Here is a 19,368-nt window from a genome sequence, read left to right as displayed (position 1 = left end):
TGTGCTGGTGGGAGAGTGGGCAGCTCTGTGGATTGCCATTCGAGGGTGGGTTAGGGGAGATTTCCGAGGCAGGGAGAATTCCAAGCTAGCAGGCCAGTTCACACTGTGCATGCTGGGCTTAACTCCCATCAGTCCCCTCTTCTCACCTTCTTACTCCTGGCAAGGGTGGGTCAGCAGACAGGGAGGTCCAGGGACTCTCACCAAGAGGGATAAAAAGGGAGGGCAGGAAGGTGCCCTGGGGCTTCTTCACTGCCTCTCTCTCCTAAGCCAGCCTAGATCTATTGGGCTGGGGCTGGGGCCTGAAGGGGGCTATGAATAAAAGGTCCTGGGCTCAAGAAACCACTCTGGCTTCCAACCAGTTCTGGGGATGTGCCCCTCCTTCTGCTCTGGTCCTTGTACTCGGTGGCTCTGCGGCTCCCCGGCCAGGGGGAGGCGGAGGCAGCAGATCCTGAGACAAAGGGCGATGTTGGGGGGCGGGTGGAGTGGGGGTGGGTAAAACAGAGAAAGGAGTTGTGTGGGGGGCAGGAGCGCCCCCCTCCTTCATTGTCACCAGCCTGGGAAACCCGGGCTGAGCAGGGGCCTCCGCGGCCGGTAGCCCCTTTAGGAGCAGATTCTCCTGTCTCGTAAATTATGCCGGTCCAGCCTCTGGCCGGCCGTGACCGTGAACGCCAGCGGGGAAGGGAGAATCAGCGGCGGTAGCCGCGGCTGCCAGAAACTCTCCCGGCCAATCAATGCTGGGCATCACAGCCTCTGTCACAGCCTCTTGGGCTTCCTGGAGGGCCAGGTGGGGGTCCCTGGGCTGGCTACTAAACCCGAGGCTGCATCCGCTCAGCTCTCGATCCGGCGCTTGTGGCTTCCGGTCCGCAGCCGCCTAGGCGGCGGAAGAGTGGATGGCAGCACACCTGTGAGCGAATGGGTGGGCAACGCCGGCAGGAGAGGGGACCAGGAGACTTCTCGGCAGCCTGCCCTAGAGGGGACAAAAGGCTGAGGATCGCCCTGTCCGTGGCCGGGTCTGCCAAACGCCTGTACCTCCCCCTGTTCGGTGTCCAGGCCTGGAGGACCAGACCCCTGTGGACTTGAGACCTGATCGCTCTGTTCCTCCCAGGTTCCCGCCCTTCCTCCTGCCCTCCCAGAGCTACCCTAACCCCTTCCAATCTCTCTACGGATCCTGCACTCTTGCTCCCTCGTCTCCCCCTCTCTTAACCCCAACTGCTGGGAGTTTTGGGAGCCTTGGTTCCACTGTCCCCACTTTTGCCTACTGCTGGCTGACTTAAGACCACGGAAGGAAAGTGTGTGTGTGGGGGGGGGCTGGGTTACCTTTCCTCCAGATTCTCAGCCTGAGGCCAAAGGCCCCAGTCCCCCTGCAAACCAGCCCCTCCCCAGCACCTCAGCCTTCCCCGTCCCTACCCCTGCCTGCAGCTCCCCTCTCCCTGGCCTGGTTCTTCCCCTCTCTCTGGGACCTGGCAGGGCCCGTGGGGGGGAGGGGGTGTGTGTGGGAGGGAACCACAAACAGAACAGACAAGAGGATGTCCAGGGAGCGCCTGCCAGAGATGCCCGGCGTTCTAAGCGGGGACTGTGTCCCAGGCAGTGCCCCCTCTTGCTCTCTGCCAAAGACAGGCTCAGTCCGGGGGCCGGTGCCCGTGTCTTGCCCCCTAAAAGAAGGAGAGAGCTTGCTCCCTCAACAGAAGTCTTTTCTTTTTCATTCTCCGGTTCTGAAACCAGATCTTGACCTGCTGGTCACTAAGATTCAAGCGGTCTGAGAGTTCCCTCCGGCGCTGCCGTGTGATGAACTCGTTCACCAGAAACTCCCCCTCCAGCTCCGCCAGCTGCAACTTCGAATAGGGCTTGCGCTTCTTCCGGGAGCGGCTGTGGATCGGGTACCAGGGCGCGCCTGGGTGGAGATGAACCGGCAGCGTTGGCCAGAGGACCAAGAGGTGACAAGCCCAATGCCCTCGGACCTTCCCCAGCCCTTTTCACCTTGGCCTGCCGCCCAATCCCAGGCCCTTGCTCTCCTGTCTCTTCTCCTCTCTTCCACACAGATCCTCATCCCCACCCACTCCCCCACCTTCATCATTCTTTTTCCCCTTTCGCTCCTCCTTGCCTCCACAACCCTACCTCCCCTATAGTATCTCTGACCCTTCTGTGTTCCGATCCCCTCACTTCTCCCCAGACCACTTCTTCTCCCAGACATCCTGGTCCCTTCCTCTCACATCCTCCAGGATGGACACAGGAGCGAGTGGCCAGAGTAAATCGGGTCCACTGGCATTTCTTAAGAGGAAAAATGTAGGTAATGGAGACTGCGCGAAGGTGCAGGGAGAGGCCCTAGAGAGCAGGGACCAAGCTGTCGGTCCCCACCTCCCACCCGAGGCCTGGGGATGTGTCTGTCAGGATCCCCTTCTCCGGAGCTCCCTGCCCCCTCCAGCCGCAGGTCGGCGAAAAAGGGACTCTCTGCAGTTCTTTTACGGGGATATTTACATGTTTATAGGCGCCCCCCACCCCCCATACTTCTTTTCTAAAGTAGCGCTTCCTCGCCACACTTTGTGTCACCCCGGGCGGCCCTAGCTCAGTCCTACACTGCCCGCCCCGGTGAGCGGTCCGGTCCTGAGTACGCCTCGAGAGTGGGCCGGGGTCCTTACCGCTGGCGGAGAGCCCGCCGCCGGGGTTTAAAGGCGATACCAAGCTGCCCGGGTCGCCCGCGCCGGCGCCCTTGTTGCCCTCGTTGAGCAGGGACGAACTGGAGTCGGATTCCAGCGACTGGCACGAGGGCGGGTCGTGCGGGGGTCCCGCGCCCCCGTCGCCACCGCCGCCGCCTGCCGCGTAGTCGTACTTGAAACCGAGCGCGGGCGGCCCCGACGGCTCCAGCGGCAGCAGCGCTGCCCCCGGCCCGACTCCCGGGCCCGGGTCGCGGCCGCGCTCCTCACGCTTCAGGCCCCCGCCGCCCTCGGCGCACGGCTCGCGGTAGTAACCCTTGCTGTCCTCCACTCGCGCCAGCTCGCACGTGCGGCCGAAGGGCGGGTTGAGCGACACCGGGCTGCCGAGGTAGGGCTGCGGGTAGCCATTGCAGGGCTCCGCCGACGGCCAGGGCAGCGAGCACACGTTGTCGCGGCGCGGGCAGGACAGCGAAGGCAGCCCTGGCAGCTGCGCCCCGGACGCGCGGAAGCTGGGGAAGTAGAACGTGTCTCCCGTGTGGATGTTCACCAGCGGCCCCACAAACCCGGGATTCAGGAGATTGTGCTCGCCCATTTCCGCGGGCCCGGCCGGCAGCTTCTACTGTATTGCTGTCTGACATTAAACATAGTTAAACCTGCACCGGCCACCCATTGGCCACCCAGCTCACGTGGGCGCCGCGGCCAGGGGGATGGGTGGGGACAGCGAATCCCCCCCACCCCGCACCAACTCCAACTTCCCCCTTCCCCACTCGGGGTTGGGGGGGAACAAAAAGCCGGGGCAGATTTACTCGCTGGATTCTAGTTTTCTAAAATATCATATAAAACCTAACGCAGAGAGTGAGGCAATCGCCCGACCCGGGGCAAGAGGGAAAAAGCCACACCAAAACTACCCACACTGAAGCACTTCTGCACCACGCACCCCCCCCCATGTATTATCTTCTCGCCAACAGCTGGCCAAGCACAACCTGTCCCTCTTTAATTAGCTCCTTTATTAACTAAAACCGTTGGAATTTACAATATCTCCCCAATAAATTACTATTAGATATTGTGTCATATAAAGTTTACTGGCTGTTTAAGGAGACGGATGAGCCCTTTGGCTCGGGGTTTATTTACAGTAGAGGCGAAGTGGGCGTAAGGACAGGTTTCCCTGCCGCTGTCTTTCCCAGCCCTGCCCCTGCTCTGCTCCTCTTCCTCAGCTCTTTCTCCTCAGGAATTTTGGGAGACACTTGGGGTCCTCTCCTCTAGGAAGGGCTATGGGAGAATTGTTAATGCTGGGTATCCCCCCACCCTGGAGCCGGGAGCCTCCCCAGCCTCACCCTTCCACTCACTGTTAGAGGAGGGATGCAGAAAGGAGGCCGAAGAAGGAAAAAAAAAAACAAAACCCAGGAGGTGCCCAGCTCTATGTGGATCTGACTACCTGCTCTTGAAAATCTGGGGGCCTGAACTCCTCTTGCCTGTGACTTCTGAAGTCAGATGAGCTTTGGGGGGGTCTTCCAGAGTCTCCGCAGCGAGAGGCTCTGGGACCCCAGAAGGGCTTGGCTGGCCTGAGAGGCTCGAGACTTCCACTGCAGAAGAGACCCCCACACCCCAGAAGCAGCCCAGCCTGCTGCTGGGACCATCAGATAGCAGCGCCAATGCCAGTAGGTGTGCTGGGAGTGAGGGAGAGGACTCCGGAGAATTATCTTGTTGGGGTTTAAAATTATGTTTATGGTGCTAACCTCAGCAGCTCCTTCTGGAGAAGGCTGAGAACCCAACGCTGGCCACTGATGAGATTAATCTGAGACATCTGGAAACCACAACCGGATCTCAACCAGGTCCACAGAACACGGATAAGCGGATTAAAGTGAAAACCAAAACAAAGCCTTCAAAACTAGGTGTATTCTATTGGTGTCTAGTAGACAAAATACTCAAATTTCTATTTGATTGTTTCAGGCTCCTATACAATGCACGGCTTTGAGTAATATAAGGTAAAATAATTAGCAAACGTCTAAATGCAGAAAACACTGGACGATCTAGAGAAATTTGGAGAAACCAAGAGTCCCCGCGAGAATATGGCAGGAAAAACAAACAAACAAACAAACCCATGTAGGTGAAAGTTAAGTATCTGAGAATGAGCCGAAGCTACAAAAGCAGACCGAAGCCGAAGATTCGCATCTCCCGTTTTCTCTCTCTCCTCTGCAGGACGCAGCAGAGAGAAACGCAGATTCTTCGAATTCCACAGCTCGCTAGGCGATTTCATATCCCAAACCAGAACAGCTCCCTCGGACAGAAATGTGTCCGCACGAGCGAGCGTCGCCCAGCCTGGCGCAGCTCTGGGCTCGCAGCGCGGCGCCCGCCCCTCGCCCGCTTCCCCTTCCCCACCCCGCTGCCAGACCGCCCGGCCAGGGCCCGCCCGCCCCCAGGAGCCCGCCCCGCGCCCCTCGGGCCCACTTGCCGCAACCGAGGCCCAACGGCGAGATGCTAGCCCCGCGCAGTCACCTCCAGTCAGAGCGGCGCGAGCCGGGGCGCCGATCAGCGGGCAGGAGACCGCCTGGATTGGCCTTTCTGTGCCTAATTGATTAAGGGGCTGCGCGGTTGCAGAAAGGAGCATTCCTGAGCTGCAAATTCCACGTCACAGCATCTCCAGCATCCTATGCATGGCCTCTTTTTCGAGATCCATTCATGAGCACCACTGAAAATTTAATTTTTAAAAATTTTATTTGGGGGTTATTTTGGTCATAAAGATAAACAGGGTGTGACTTGAATATTGTTGCTGTTTTCGGTCAGAACACTGCGCGGGCAGCAAGGTCTCCGGGCCCCTGGGCCTCTGGGCTTGGCGGCTATTGTTGGTATGAGGGATGCCGAGCTGAGCCGTGCAAAGTCACCCCTAGTCCTGGTGGGGTACAAGCTTCTTCCCATCCTCTTTTACCTTTCCAGATGACTCCAGTCTCCCAGAAAGGGGACCCCAGGAGCAAGGTCCCAGCCTCTCCCTGGCCCTCTCTAGCCCGAAAACCTGCGGCCCAGAGCCCTGCACGCTGCCCTCCAGCCAGGCCGCCGCGCACACAGAGCAGCGGCCACAGGGCGGCGGATGCAGCGCTGAGGGAACTGAGGACGGAGCGAGGGCTTCCTTCTTCCTGGCGCGCAGTTTCTCCCCGTTCGATTTGGCCCCATCTGGAAAGGGCGTTTCCCCCAGGTGTCCACTGTGTGGACAAGGGCATGCGCACGAACCCCTCTTCGGTGCGTGCAGCTGCCCCTGACTTCCTCTCCAGGAGAGCGGCCTGGAACCGTCAGCAACGTTCGCATCCCCGTGTCCCGCTCCTCGAGGCCCACTGTGAGCCTAGGGGTTCTCAGGATCGCGGGGACGACCCAGGCAATCTAAGTGCACCACCGCGGATCCGTCCGCCTTTAAGTCACCCCGCCACACACGCCGCTCAGCCCCTTCCTTCAGCCGGGCTCCCACGAACAGGGACCCGGAGCGCCGCGCCCAGCCTGGGTCCCCGGGGCCGGCGGGAGGCTCGGGTGCGAAGCTCCAATTTTAAAACCACCCCCGGCAGGGGCCGCCCGCGAAGAACCAACTGGGGCCCGGGGAGGGACCAGGAGGGACTCGCAACCCAAAGCACCGGGCAGCCGCGTCTAACCGAATTTTATCCACCCGCACTTCGCAGCCCACACGCAAAACTAATTGGCCAGACCCAGGCTCTGGAGCTGCTGAGGGCTCTGTGCGCCCACTCTTCCCGCACATTCATCAAATCACCAGGTGGGAAGAGGCGGCCTGCCTGCCGGCCCCTGAGCCGCCGATCCCCGCTGCAGCTGGCCTGGCGCAACCGTGCCCCGCTCATTAACTCAGGGGTTAATTAAAACTGAAGGCTAGGATGTGGCCCGAGGCTTTCCTTGAAGACCCGCGGCAGCCCTCCTGCTCCGAGCACCCACCAGCTGGCTGCCCCGCCGCCTCTCCCGCGCCTTCTGTCTGTGCCTGCATCCCTCCCGCATCTTCGCGGCCTCTGCGCGGGGCCTCGAGTCCCCGCCGCGCCAAGCCCGGCGGCGGGAGTTCATTCTAACGTCCGTGCCCGCTCTGGGGACAGGGGCAAGGCGACTGCGGGAGGCTCGGGCCACCGCGGAGCGGCTGCGAGCTGCCGGGAGCCGGCTCCCCCGCGGACCCGAGGTCAGAATTATTCCGCGCGGTGCTGCCTTCTCCACGGTCAGTCGAGAGGCCTCGGCGGCCCAGTTCAAGGTCACTGCCTAGTTTGCAGAAAGCGGTTCTGCCGCGTATGCAAATGAGGCAGGGCCTGGGCCGGGGACTGGGTGTGAATAGGCACCGAGCGGGCGGGGAGAGGGGAGAGGGGAGAGCAAGGGCGGCAGACGACGAAGGTCTGGGCCCCCACCCGAGCCTTCAGACCTCTCTATTTCGTTCTTTTGAGGTAGCTCAGCCTTAGTGCAGCCTCTTTGTTGGGTTCAGACAAGGCTGAGAGGCGGAGGTAGGGGGCTCGGTCTCATTTTTCTCTCCTTCACTAACTCCTCCAGGGGTTGGAGCCCACCTGGCTCCCAGCCACCCCTCTGTGTGTCCGGGATTTGAGAGGAAGATTGGGAGACCCCTTCTCCAGGTGCTGCTTTCTAGGCATCTGCAGCCTGGGGGGGGGGCGGTGCATTAGAGGAACCTGAGGTGAGGGGCCCAGTCAGGCTTTCAGGCTCACACAAGCGGCCTGGGGTCAGCAGCGACCTTACCTCCTCCACCCCTTCTGCGGCATATCTGGGGCCCCTCCCTCCACAAGACCCCAGCCTGATTGCCGCTCCGGAAATGGGAAGGGGGGGGTCCCAGGCGGCAACATCTGGGAGACCATCTCTCCACCTCTCACCTGAACATCCCTACATGGGCCCTCTTCCCCCATTTTCTCTGTCCTTTCAGCGCGCTAAGAGTTAAGTGGTTTCGCGGCTCTGACACTTTCCCCCTCCGCCAGCAGAGGATCTCCTCCGCCTAGTGAATTACTGAGTGTCGGGAAAGGTGTGGGGACCGAGTTAAAAAAAAAAAAAAAAAAAAAGAAAAAGAAAACACTCCCATCAAACGCCACACCCACAGCCGCCTGCACCATATCCGGGAGCCCGGGGCCTGGTCTCGGCGACCTCGAAGCTCGGTATGGGGTGAGGACTACCCGAGTGCCCTCTGCCCCACAGCCAGCGGCTCGCTGTGACCATGGCCTCTGGCCAGGCCTAGCACTGGGGAGACGCTGAGATCTGCTCGGGGTCTACTCTGCCCAGCCTCCACAGCTTCCCAAATCCAAGCCCCCAGTCCCCGGGGCGGGGGGCGCGGGGGGCCGGGTGTGGGGGCCATCGGCCTGGCGCGTGGGGGTGGGAGGAGGTGCTGTTAACCTCGAGGCGGGGCGGGGAGAGCGGGGGTCTACTTACCTCTGGAGACAAGAGGTTTAGAAGGGTGCGGGGCGGGGTTTCTCAGCCTCTAGAAACCTTCTGGGTGCCCCCTCCCCAGGGCCGCCGCAGGCCCAGCCTCGGTATCCGAGGAGGGCGGGGCGGAGGAGGCGGAGGGAGCGGCCAGCGGAAGGCGCGCGGGAGCCGAGTTGCCGAACATCTCTGGAGAGGCCGCCTTTTATGGGCGTTATTAGCGCCCCTGTCTAGACTGGAGACGACACCTCCTCTGTGTGTAAACAGAGGCGGCGGGCTCTGGCGGGAAGGGGGATGGCGCGTCCAGGAGGCGAGCGGCCCTCCCCTTCTCTGGCCACCGGAAGATCAAGGCCTTTTCCCCCCTGCCCCCCTTCCCTGTGCTCCCTGTGATGTCAAGGTCAGAAAGACCTAGTCACGGTCAAGGCTAAAGGAGGAAGAGCCTGGTTGGTTGCGCAAAGGCTCTGGCCCCCTCCTCCTCCCAGAAGCCCCTGGCTCCCCAGGGCCCCTCAATCCTCCACCAGCGCAGGTCTGGATACACATCGGCCGGAACCAGCACCAGGAGTTTTTTGAGGGGTGGGCTCCCGGCACCAGCCACGTCCGGCACAGGTGGGTCCTGGGGGGAAGCTCGCTTTTGAATTGAGTTCCCAGCTCCAATCCTCCGAGAGATGGAGAATGTCCCAGGGACGCCCCGCCTCACACCACACTGGCCTGTGGATCAGCCTCAGGAGGCCAAGGCTTGGAGACAGTCGTGGAGGGATCTCCCTGAAAACTGCTGGCCTTGCTCCGTCAGGTGGGTTCTTAGCTGTGGGACTACAGGCTGAAAGGCCCATTCTGCTGGCCCTGGGTCTGGGGAAGAAGATGGGGGTGGGGAAGGGTTTCCCCCCAAGCCCAGGAAAGGATCTGAGGTTCCCTGGCAGCTTGGTAGAGTGACCTCTAGATGGAGAGTCCTCTGGGGCTCCAGCCCAGCCAGGTCCCTCGGTCCCCGCCTGGGGTGGGAGGGAGGCGTGGGGAGCAGGGAGTGACGCTGGATTATGAGAACAATCACAGGAGCCCCAGTCCCAGGGGATAGAGATTGTCTGTTTCCAGGGGCAGCCTCTGTGCTCTCAGCCCTTCACACCTCTTGTACCCCCTGCACCCTCGCACAGAGTGGGGCCCCGTTCTCACATGAGCACTAGGAGATTGGCCTTGGAAACAAAGGCTTCTTACAGTTCTGAGTGAAGAAAACTAAACGTGCTCTACATCCTGAGATGACAACATTCCTACTTATAGGCTTGTACGCACACGGGAAAATCTCCACTGGTCAAAACTCTCCCCCCTACACACACATACACGCGCACACGCACACGGGCGTGCACATGCCCACATACACCTTCACAGGAATGCCTTGCAGACTCCCCAGAGAGAATGCCAGCTCTTGGAGGAAGGAAAGGTGAGGGACCCACACAATCAGAAAGAGAGTAATACGTGTTCCCAGTGTTCCCATCTTTGCCTCCCCAGAGTACACACTCGCACGAGACCTGTCTGGCACAGGAGTTTCCATTCTCACGCTTGCTTACTCTTATGGGAGAGGCGTCTCCAAGATCGATCCAGACACGATAATCCAACAGAACACATCCAGGCATATTTAACCCAGTGTAAGAGCCAGTCCTAAACACCCCGGGCACACCGGGGCTTCCGGGGACTCAGACGGACTGCTGTCTTTGCCTGGGTTTTCCCAATGCAACCCCAATGAGCCTTCATGAGCCTTCTCCTTTTTTCCATCGCCCCCTTCTGGGGCCTTAGGGAGGGTCCCTCTGTGTGGGAAGACTCGCTCATTAGACTCCGTGAGTTTGTGTGCACAAGTAGAGGGATCCCTTGGAGAACTCTAGACTTCTCTTTCCCTGCAGTCTCCAAGTTCCACTGTCTCAACAGCTGTCATGGGAAAAAGCCAGTGTATCTGCAAGTCAAGAGGGATGGGGACCCATATCAAGAGAGCCCCAGGCTTCTTGTCTGCTCAGTTCCCTTTTCTGACACACATTTAATTTGCAACTCTTTCCATCTCAGGAGAGACTCAGGGTTTTGGGAAGAGGTTAAGGTGGTAAGTGGTGAGAGAAGGGAAGATGGAATTAAAAATGAACCTTATTCCTGGGAGGTTCACCTATATCCCCCTGACCCCCCACTTCCCAGCATGTGGTTCTTTGATAGTTAAGCCAGAGTTGAAGCAGACTGGAGCCAGACTGGCAGCCCCAGCAGCAGCAGAGCCGCTGTAGAGGGTAAATTCTTCAGGCTCTTTGTCTCTCTCTGACTCCACGGGGTGTGTGTGTGTGTGTGTGTGTGTGTGTGTGTGTGTGTCTGTGTGTGTGTCTGTGTGTGTGTGTGTCTGTGTGTTTTTCACCCCCAGAAACATTTATTTAAATAAAGTTGTAAGAACCTCAGCCGTCAGGCAAAGGGAGATCGGAGAGCTCTGATTTCCAACCCAATGCCTCCAGTCTTTCTGTGTCTCAGGAGAGGAAAAATATTATATATAAATAAAAATTGCTGCAGTAAAGATTTAATCTGAGATAACATTGTTTTCGGCTATATTGCTTTTTAAAAGTCTCTTAACCTGACAACTTAACGATCTCATTAACTCCGCCAGATAGGGAGATAAGCACGGACTGATGCGACAGGGAAAACAAAGTAATGGCAGAGTCTACAGGGCTCCTGACGGCCTAGAAGACTGTGGTCCCCAGGAATGCTGGGGGAAAAAAGGTGGGGTTGCCTTATGAACTGGGGGGCCAAGGGGTCCTAGTGGCCTGACACCTCTGCATGAATTGATGGGGAAGAAAAGAGAGCAGCCTAGGAGCGCTGAGCTCCCGGCCACCCCCAGCAGGACAGGCTGTGCAGACCCCCTCCCAGCCCCAGCCCTGAACTGGCTGGAGGGATTGCGGACCCTCTGGGGGGCAGTAGGGCCCCGGAAGCCCAAGATTAGCTCCCCACCGCGGGCGGCCACCGCTATCACCACAGCATCCAGTTCTGGCTTCTAAACCATTAACTGAAGTCCACGACCACGGGCAGCGTACTTTTCTCACTCATCTGCTTCTGGGCCTTCCCAGTCGCTGATTACACCCTTCTCCCCCCAACACACACTCATCTATTCCGAAGGAGTTTTCTCCTATCTAGACCCCATCAACAACCCAAATAACCCAAATAACTCACTTTAAAAAACGTGAGTGGAACAAAACATGAGTTTGAAATGTACCCCCCTGGGGGTGCTGTCTACACTCCTCCCCTCGCCCACTCTGGCTGAGTCGGGGCAGCGAAGTGGACAGAAGGGTCTGCAGAAGGAATCTGAGTAATAAAATCAAGGCAAAAAAAAATTTTATTTTAAAAACAGGTTTGTGGGTTTTTTCCTTTTTTGCATTCAGTACATTGTCGTTCAGACATCACAATACTATATACAGATACACAACATTTTAAAAAAGCCTATTTCTGATGACCGTTTCAAAAGAACACTGTTTTGTAATGCACCAGTGGGAAGGGAGAAGGTGAGGGACCTCCCCCTCAGCGGCAGGCTGGCCTTTGAGGAGGGACGTGTTAGGCAGCGTCTACACTAGCTGGTTAATTGGGGGCTGGCTATTTGGGCCTCCTGGAAGAAAACCGCTTTCCTCTGGACAACCAGTAAAAGTGAAAGTGTGAGCCTCTCTCCTCAGCGATTGCCTCCACGGAGAGGCAACTGGACGGGGGCTCTGCTGGGACCCACGCTCCATCCCCTTGGAAGAGGAATTTGTCCTTTCCTTAGAAAAACGTTCTGCTTCTGTGCCGCGCCTGATCCCCAGTAGAGAGAGGGAAGGAGGTGGGGGGGGGAGAGAGAGGGAAGGAGGTGGGGAGGAGAGAGAGAGGGAAGGAGGTGGGGAGGAGAGAGAATGGGAGAGAGAGAGGGAGAGAGATTTAGCAGCGTGGTTGGAGTTTCCATCCTTCTTGGATTTCTGCACATTGAGAGAGCAGCAGAGAGGAGGCAGTGGGGCAAAGTTGGCTCCAGAGAAATTCAGTTTCCGGGTTGAGGTGGGGGTAGGCAGCTCCTCCACCAATTCCAGTTTTTGTTGAAACAGGAAGGAAAGAACACCTATGCGCTGTCTGTACTCCAATCACGATGCCAGATCCCTAACAATTATCATTAATATTAATGCAACTTTTAAAATATGCACAGAAAATCTTAACTGGGAAGTCTTGCCTAACTAAGGAGTGCGGGAGGGACAGGGAACAGGAGGAGGAACTGGAAGGATGGTGAGAGCTCGCCAGGTCCTGCCCCGGGGCCCCACCCTCAGGTGGGTCATCAACCTGCCTGGGCAAAGGATGAGGCAAGTGTGGGGTCATTCGGGGTTTCCCAACCCTGCTTTGGTTGGAGTGATCGGGCTCTTCGCCCCCTACCGCTCGGCTTTCTGGCAAGGCGAGGGATGAGGGCGAAGGGGAGTGGAGGCTGTCAGCCTTCCTCCCACAGCCCACCCAGACCCACCGCCAAAGCTCCTGAGGCCTGGTGGGTCCCATCTGCGTGGGGCTGGGGGTTGAGGATGGGGTGGGGAGTAGGGGGCTGCCGAGCGCGCCCTCTGATCCTCTCTGCCTCCCTCGGCGCAGTCACTCTTTCCTGTTAACATTAAATATCCGTCTGCACCGGCGAAGCGTCCTTCGTTGGGCTCGGTAATGGTACAAAGCGGCGACATAAATAGACGGGGCGGGTGGCCGGTTGGGCGGTCAGGTCGAGTGGAGATGAGGCGCTTTCGATTTGCTGACCACCTTCTTCTCTTTGACCCGTCGGTTCTGGAACCAGATGGTGACCTGGCGCTCGGAGAGGTTGGTGGTGGCAGAGATACGCCGGCGCTTCTCTTTGGTGATGAACTTGCTGGCGGCGTACTCCTTCTCTAGCTCCTTCAGCTGCACCTTGGTGTAGGGCACGCGTTTCTTGCGCCCGCGCCGGTAGCTGCTCACCTCGGGCTGCAGGGGAACCACGTCTGGGGGGAGAAAGAAGCCCGGCGGCAGGAAGTGAGTTGCGTGCCCGGACCCCAGAGTGACCGGGCTGTGCCCCCTGGCTGCACCACGGAGTAGGCTCAAGGTTCCAGCAGGGGCTCTAAGGGACAGACAAATTGCCCCCTAATCCTTTGCGCCTCTGTTACCAGCAAGGCCACGACTAAGGCGAGGCCATGGATGTGTTGCCTCCGGTGAAAACTTTAAAAGAGGGGGAGCCAAACACTGGGGAATCGAGATAGGTAACATTTTAATGCAATGTTTAAAAAAATCAGAATGCGGGGCGCCTGGGTGGCACAGCGGTTAAGCGTCTGCCTTCGGCTCAGCGCGTGATCCCGGCGTTCTGGGATCGAGCCCCACGTCAGGCTCCTCTGCTGTGAGCCTGCTTCTTCCTCTCCCACTCCCCCCTGCTTGTGTTCCCTCTCTCACTGGCTGTCTCTATCTCTGTCAAATAAATAAATAAAATCTTAAAAAAAAAAAAATTAAAAAAATTAAAAAATCAGAATGAATGCAAAAAAAATTCATGATAAACAAAATAACAAATTTTAAAATAAACATGGGACCAGTAGTACTGATTTTTCCTTTTGTCTCAGGCTCCAATACCGCTCTGCACAGCATTTGTTATCAGAATCCTGTACTCTTAAAAGGGTCCCTACAAATTTCACCCTGGTCTGAGGGCCTAGAGGATTGCAAATATTCAGGAAAATTCCTCCTTCCTGCAGTGAGATCACTTGGGCAGCCATTGGCGTAAACTGTGTCCCATTATCAGGGGAAAGTGTTCTGTTGTATGTTTGAGGGAGGGCACGGCAGGAAGGGAGAGAGCTTCAGTGGGCACAGACCACCAAGTGGGGCCTCATGCCTTGGTCACTGCTTCTGCCCTAGGAATCTGAGACCTATACTAGCAGAGAAGAAAAGCGTCCAGGGGAAGCCAGCCTGCTTGGGAGCCAATCACTCTAGGCGTCCAATGTTGTGAGCCACTTAACAACATCCTGGTTGAGAGGTCCTGGATGGGAGATGTAGGGAATCAGGCCCCTGGACCTAGAATCCATGCCCCAGGGTCTGCCCACCAAAGGAGGCACTAGGAGAGCCCTTCTGGGGTTAAACTCAGCGGTTTAGGTAAGTCGTCTACAAAAAGAATTCAGTGCCTTTTCTTGCCCCGCCCCCAAATGCCCACTCACCAAAATAGAGCAAATTCTGCTCCAACCCCCTCTCCTCTCCATTTCTCCAAAGCCAAGAGAAACTGTCTCCATCGCATACAGGAACCCTAGCCACCCTCAATACCTTGTTACCCCAACCGCTACTAGGTCATTTTCTTTATGCGGTGTGAATTTCACAGGAACTCAGAACAATATATGTCACTTACATCCCCCTCCCATTCCACCCTCACCTCTGTTAATAAAAAGGTCATTGCCACACTTTCAAGGGCAAAGCGGGGAATTAGGGGGATTATCTGAATAATTCACCCCTCGATTTTTAAAAATATAGACTCCTTTAGGCAGAAACTAATGATGAGGACTGAATATTTGGGGTTCCCCCTCATTCTCACTGCCCTTTGGAAGTAGAGAGGCAGTCCAGAACACAGGCACAAAGCTCTTCCTGAAATGCTTGTTTTCACCCCACCCTCATAAAACACCTTCCCTACACCCATTCCCATTGGGTCTGCTCTCACCCAGGAATATTTGTCTATACAGGCTGGAAAGAGAAGAGGTCACAATCGAATGCAGTAGGAAATTAAGTGCTGGGGTTGGAATATGTGAAAGAGGGGCTTCCAATGGCCTGGTTTGGCTGTCTTCATGATGACAAGTTCTCAGGAAAATTGTTGGACTTGTCACTTTTCTCTGCCTGTGTAGGAATAGGCCAAGGTTTTTAAAAAAAAAATCTGAAAAACATAACAGCTTCACTTTAACAAAGAAGATCCTTTAGGTTAAAAAGAATTTTTTGTACAAGATAATTTTGTAAAAATTTCTCAGTTCTCAAGTTTGTTTTACTCCTACAGATGGAGCTATGATTCAGATTGATGATTCTGGGAAAAGAGTAACACAAAGAGAGTAAGTAGTGTCACCATGAGGTGTTTGGTGGTGTTTCTTTTCTTTTTTTTAATTTAAATCCTCAGAACATTTTTTTCAGGCTTATTTTATTAAACCCAATTTACAAGATGAGGAATCTGAAGCTCAGAGTGGGTAAAATAACTAAAGTGGCAGAGCCAGATTTTAAACCAAGATCTTTCTGACTCAACAATGACACAGTAAGTCTAAAATGGAAACAGGCTCTGGTACAAAATGCCTCCTCTTCCCTGGAGAGCCAAATGAGATAAAGTGCGTTTTGGTTCCTGAATTAACCAGCTAATTGTCCCTGACTTTTCATCTTACTTTCTGGAAATGCTCACAGTTACCTCCCCAATTCTGTATCCTCTAAACCCCAACTCTAAATTTCCAATGAGGTTTAATCAACACAATCCTTAAAAATCGGTTTTAAAGAGCAGCTACCTGGTCTAAACTGGCTAGTTTTCTCTATAGGACGCTAAGGATTGACTTGCCAAAGTTCTTACTAGATCTGACCAAAATGTTGGTTGTTTTGGCCTCTTGGGAAAATACCTTTTAGTCTTGCCTTTTCAAAGAAGGCTCATTTCATTGTCTGCTGTCTTGCCTGGAAAGGAATTAGGATCTACAGATATGGAAACATCTGGAAGCTCAGACTTCGAGTTGTGTCTATACTGCCTAAAGTAAGTAGGGGACTTGGTTATTAATTTTACAATCAAACCTTCTCTAACATCCCTCCAGAAGCACATACACACATAAACCACTTCATACCTGGGGACCTAATAGACACCTTTGAGAAGTGAAGGAAAATCAGATCAGTGATCAGCTGTCACCTTCTCTTGGGGTCCTGTGGATAGGTTCCCACTGCCCACTTGCTCTTGACCACTCACTCCTACAACAGGGCTCTGTGTTCTGAAGAGGACTTTGTCCAGCTAGAAATACTAGCTGCTCTTCTCAGCCATAATCCAAAGGCTTGTCAGTAGGGACTTCCAGTATGGCCCAAAGAACCCACTATTTCATTCTACTGCTCTCCCCCAATCTTATCTGACTCTGTCTCTCCCTGCCCAACCCCCCACCCCCATGTTCTGATTCTCTCTTAGAATTTCTGCTGATTCTCTCTTGGAATTTTTGTGTGTCTCTGTAAAAAAGAAAAAAAAAAAAGTGCCTACACTCATCATAGGAAGGGGGGGGGGAAAGCAATGAAACAAGGGTCTGTATAATTGGGGGAAGGAAGAAGCCACAACAGATCTTGGCCCTAATTATCTGGATCTTTCTGAACAATTGCCTCCATATCCCACAGCAGCCCAGACTTCCATAGTGAGGTTTCTCAGAGCCAGAGGCGCTAAAGAGAGACAGTAGTGTTTATGCTCAGATGCTGCCCGAACAAACCACAATTGCATAGACAGAGTTATCTGGAAATCTCACTACTTCTAAAAGATCTCTGTGTGGGTAGAAAGATGGAGGGTGTCTGAAGATAATTTCTTTTTCATCTGCTTTTTGCCTGGACATCTGCACTCACTGAGATATACCAGCCAGAGTCTGTTTCCACACAGGGAGTGTGAGCTTATGGCTGCTGAAACAGTGGGTTTTATATCCATTTCCATGCAGTAGTTTGCAAGTATATTAAATCTCAATTGGGCTGTATTTTTTTTTATTTCAAAGATATTTTTCTCTAGGAGGCTATGATCAAAAAGTGTTTATTTTTAGCAGGTTTCTTTTTTCCCTGGGAATCTTTAAGATGTTCATTTTGCTCAAGGATATTTCTGAGCTGGTTTCCAATCCTTCACCGCCACCTCGCTCCACATGCATACACAGCGATGTCAACGCTCCCTTTCCTCACCTCTCCACACTAAACCCATTGCCCATTGCTCTAGACCTATGCCTCTGCCCACAGTGGGCGAGGTGGGCATCTGCTCCCCTGCCCTTTGGCCCCTTAGCATGGCCTACCGGCTCCCCGTGCTTCAGGAATTCCTGCCGGAGCCCTGTGTCCTAAAGAGTTTTCCGTTTGGGTGAGATGGTGAAGTAAAGGGCCATCTATCTATAATACCTTACTGTATACTTACATGTGAATTGTCTGTCTTCTAGAAATGTATTATCATGTGTTTCCTATTAGGAGGATGATAACAGAAATTATTATATAAAATATTATTGCCAATTCAGAACAGGTAATGCATGACACCATGTACTAAAATTTTATCATCCTGGAATCTTCTGGCAGCCAGAAATGGGGTGCCTAGTGTGGGTCCCACCCTGATATTCAGTTGTGTTATACTAAGTAATCTCATATTTGCAAGAATGTTATCTTCTGCACTTTCTAACATCATTCAGTGATTTTTCACCATCTGCTCTTGCCCCAATCCCGCCTGCAAAAGAATTTCAGGCCCACCCTTAGGAGGTCTTCAGATCTTTAATTCCCAGTGAAAATGTCCCTGGACTCACATGTAGAGCTGGGGGGCCCTCTGGCTAGTATGGAGAGACATCTATGGCTTCCATGCCACCCCCCCCCCGCCAGGATTCCTGTAGGCATTAGAACAGAGCCAGTCAGCCCTCTCCCACCCAGCTCTGCTTACAGCCAGAGCAGACTCAGGCTTTGGATTCCCAATTTCTCAGCGCTGTGATGAACCCAAAGCTCCTGATAGTGATTTTGACAAACCTGGGACTGATCTTTCTCTCCTGGGGAATGGTGGGGATTGCAGGATCCCCACTGGCTCAGAAACAGCCTCAGTTGGAAAAGGAACAGGACATCGGTGAATTCTGCACCCCCCCCATATACAGGCAAGGACTTAGGGGTCCCTAGCTTGGGCCTGGATCCCAGATGTATCCAGAACAGGTCTTCAGTCCCTCACTTCTCATCCTCATTCCCCCTTTTCTGTGTTTGAGGCATAGAAAACTCTCTCCCCGACATCCGGGGGAGTTGGCAGTGGGAACACCCACAGGATTTGAGCTCAGGATACCAGAGAGGCAAAGAAAATTTTATATCCCAGGAGAGGGATGCAAAACCCCTTCTCGCCACATCCTTTCCAGAGATTTTAGTTCTGCTCCTTTAAGGATCAGAAAATTCGTGGCCAAATTCTTAAAATAAATTAAGAAAAGAAAATATTCTGCATTTCTTTGGACCCGGCAAATTAGATCCCTATTCAAAAAACAAAACAAAAACAAAAAAACCTATCTAGTGCTTGAACGATCTTGAAAATTCAGGCAAGATTGTTCTTTTTTTTCCCCCTCAATTATTCGGTGGGTTGAGGGTTTTGTCCTGGTGGTTTCGTATTCCAAAGCACCCAAAACCCACCCCACCCCCATTCCTGGCTGGAAGCGGGCATCGGGGGCCAAGAGCCGCGCGAGAGACTAGAGCGGGCTGGGGGAGGAGGAGGCGAGCTCCCGACTCGAGCCGAGCCGGCAGCCCGGCGCTCGGGCGCCTGTGATTGCTTCACCCTCGGCCGGGCAGCTCCGGGGAACGTGTCGGAGCAGATTTCTTCCCCGGCGCATTCCTCAGCGCAGCTCGCCCGGCCGGCTCCGTCTGCAGCCCAGCAGAGCCGGCGCGCCGGGGCCAGACGGCGGGGGTGGCTGAGGCGCGGAGCCCCGGGGCAGGCAGGGCGGGGAGGGGTCCCTGGCTGCTGCTGCTGCGGCGGCGGCGGCGGCGCTCGCGCCCCTTCCTTACCTGGAAAGGGAGACTTCCAGAGGTGAGCGGACTGCGACTGCTCCTTGGAGCAATACNCAGAGGTGAGCGGACTGCGACTGCTCCTTGGAGCAATACACCTGACTGTCCCAGCTGTTGGAGAGAGCCCAATGCTGGTAGCCTTCGACGGGGATGAGCGCGTCGTGACGCGGCTCCGGGTGCCCGCTGATCCCAGGCACCACCGACACGTCCAGGTAGCCGGGCATCGCCTGGTAGGAGCTGGCGAAGCTGGGGTAGAAGGCGAACTCCTTGGCCCTGGAGGACAGGTCATCACCGGGCAGGGCGCCCGACGGCTCCGGGTATTTATCGCCCGGGTGGTAGGCGCAAGGCTTTTGCTGCAGGTTCACGTTGTGCGACAGACGGCAGCCGTAGTAGCTGCCACCGAACGGGTAGCCGTAGCCCAGGGTGGCGCTGGACGAGGTGGGGGGCGCCGGCGGTGGGGCGCACTGGCGCGCCGCCTCCGGGGCCGGGATGTCCGTGTAGACGGCGCCCTGTGGGGCGCCCAGGGGCGCCGGCGGGCGGCCCAGCACGGGGTGTGGAAGCAGGTCGCGGCAGTGGCTGGCCGGGCAGCTGCTGCCCAGCCCGTCCATGCTGGGGGCTTTGCCGGGGCTCGCTCCGCTGCAGCCGCCCCCCG

General features: G+C 55.6%; 2 protein-coding genes across 2 annotated transcripts; both read right to left on the bottom strand.

Moving 5' to 3' along the window:
- Positions 1-1,652: 1,652 nt before the first annotated feature.
- Positions 1,653-3,243, bottom strand: HOXC12 (homeobox C12). The gene is made up of 2 exons (XM_019804020.2): positions 2,637-3,243; positions 1,653-1,891 (listed from the first exon to the last, which is right to left on the bottom strand). The coding sequence occupies exons 1-2, from the start codon at positions 3,241-3,243 to the stop codon at positions 1,653-1,655; spliced, it is 846 nt and encodes a 281-aa protein (XP_019659579.2).
- Positions 3,244-11,894: 8,651 nt separating this feature from the next.
- On the bottom strand, positions 11,895-19,324 carry HOXC13 (homeobox C13). The gene is made up of 3 exons (XM_034645927.1): positions 18,785-19,324; positions 18,717-18,747; positions 11,895-13,006 (listed from the first exon to the last, which is right to left on the bottom strand). The coding sequence occupies exons 1-3, from the start codon at positions 19,322-19,324 to the stop codon at positions 12,750-12,752; spliced, it is 828 nt and encodes a 275-aa protein (XP_034501818.1). The 3' UTR covers positions 11,895-12,749.
- Between the last annotated feature and the right edge of the window lie 44 nt (positions 19,325-19,368).

Source organism: Ailuropoda melanoleuca, chromosome 16, assembly GCF_002007445.2.
Source record: "Ailuropoda melanoleuca isolate Jingjing chromosome 16, ASM200744v2, whole genome shotgun sequence".
Taxonomy (NCBI): domain Eukaryota; kingdom Metazoa; phylum Chordata; class Mammalia; order Carnivora; family Ursidae; genus Ailuropoda; species Ailuropoda melanoleuca.
This window is presented reverse-complemented; position numbering and strand designations above follow the sequence as displayed.

Excerpts from the sequence above, each read along its gene's own strand:
- HOXC13 (XM_034645927.1), bottom strand. The coding sequence starts at position 19,324 with ATGGACGGGCTGGGCAGCAGCTGCCCGGCCAGCCACTGCCGCGACCTG. Across the intron at positions 13,007-18,716 it reads CTGGAAGTCTCCCTTTCCAG|ACGTGGTTCCCCTGCAGCCC; the intron begins GTAAGGAAGGGG and ends TTCTCCCCCCAG.
- HOXC12 (XM_019804020.2), bottom strand. The coding sequence starts at position 3,243 with ATGGGCGAGCACAATCTCCTGAATCCCGGGTTTGTGGGGCCGCTGGTG. Across the intron at positions 1,892-2,636 it reads CGGCGGGCTCTCCGCCAGCG|GCGCGCCCTGGTACCCGATC; the intron begins GTAAGGACCCCG and ends ATCTCCACCCAG.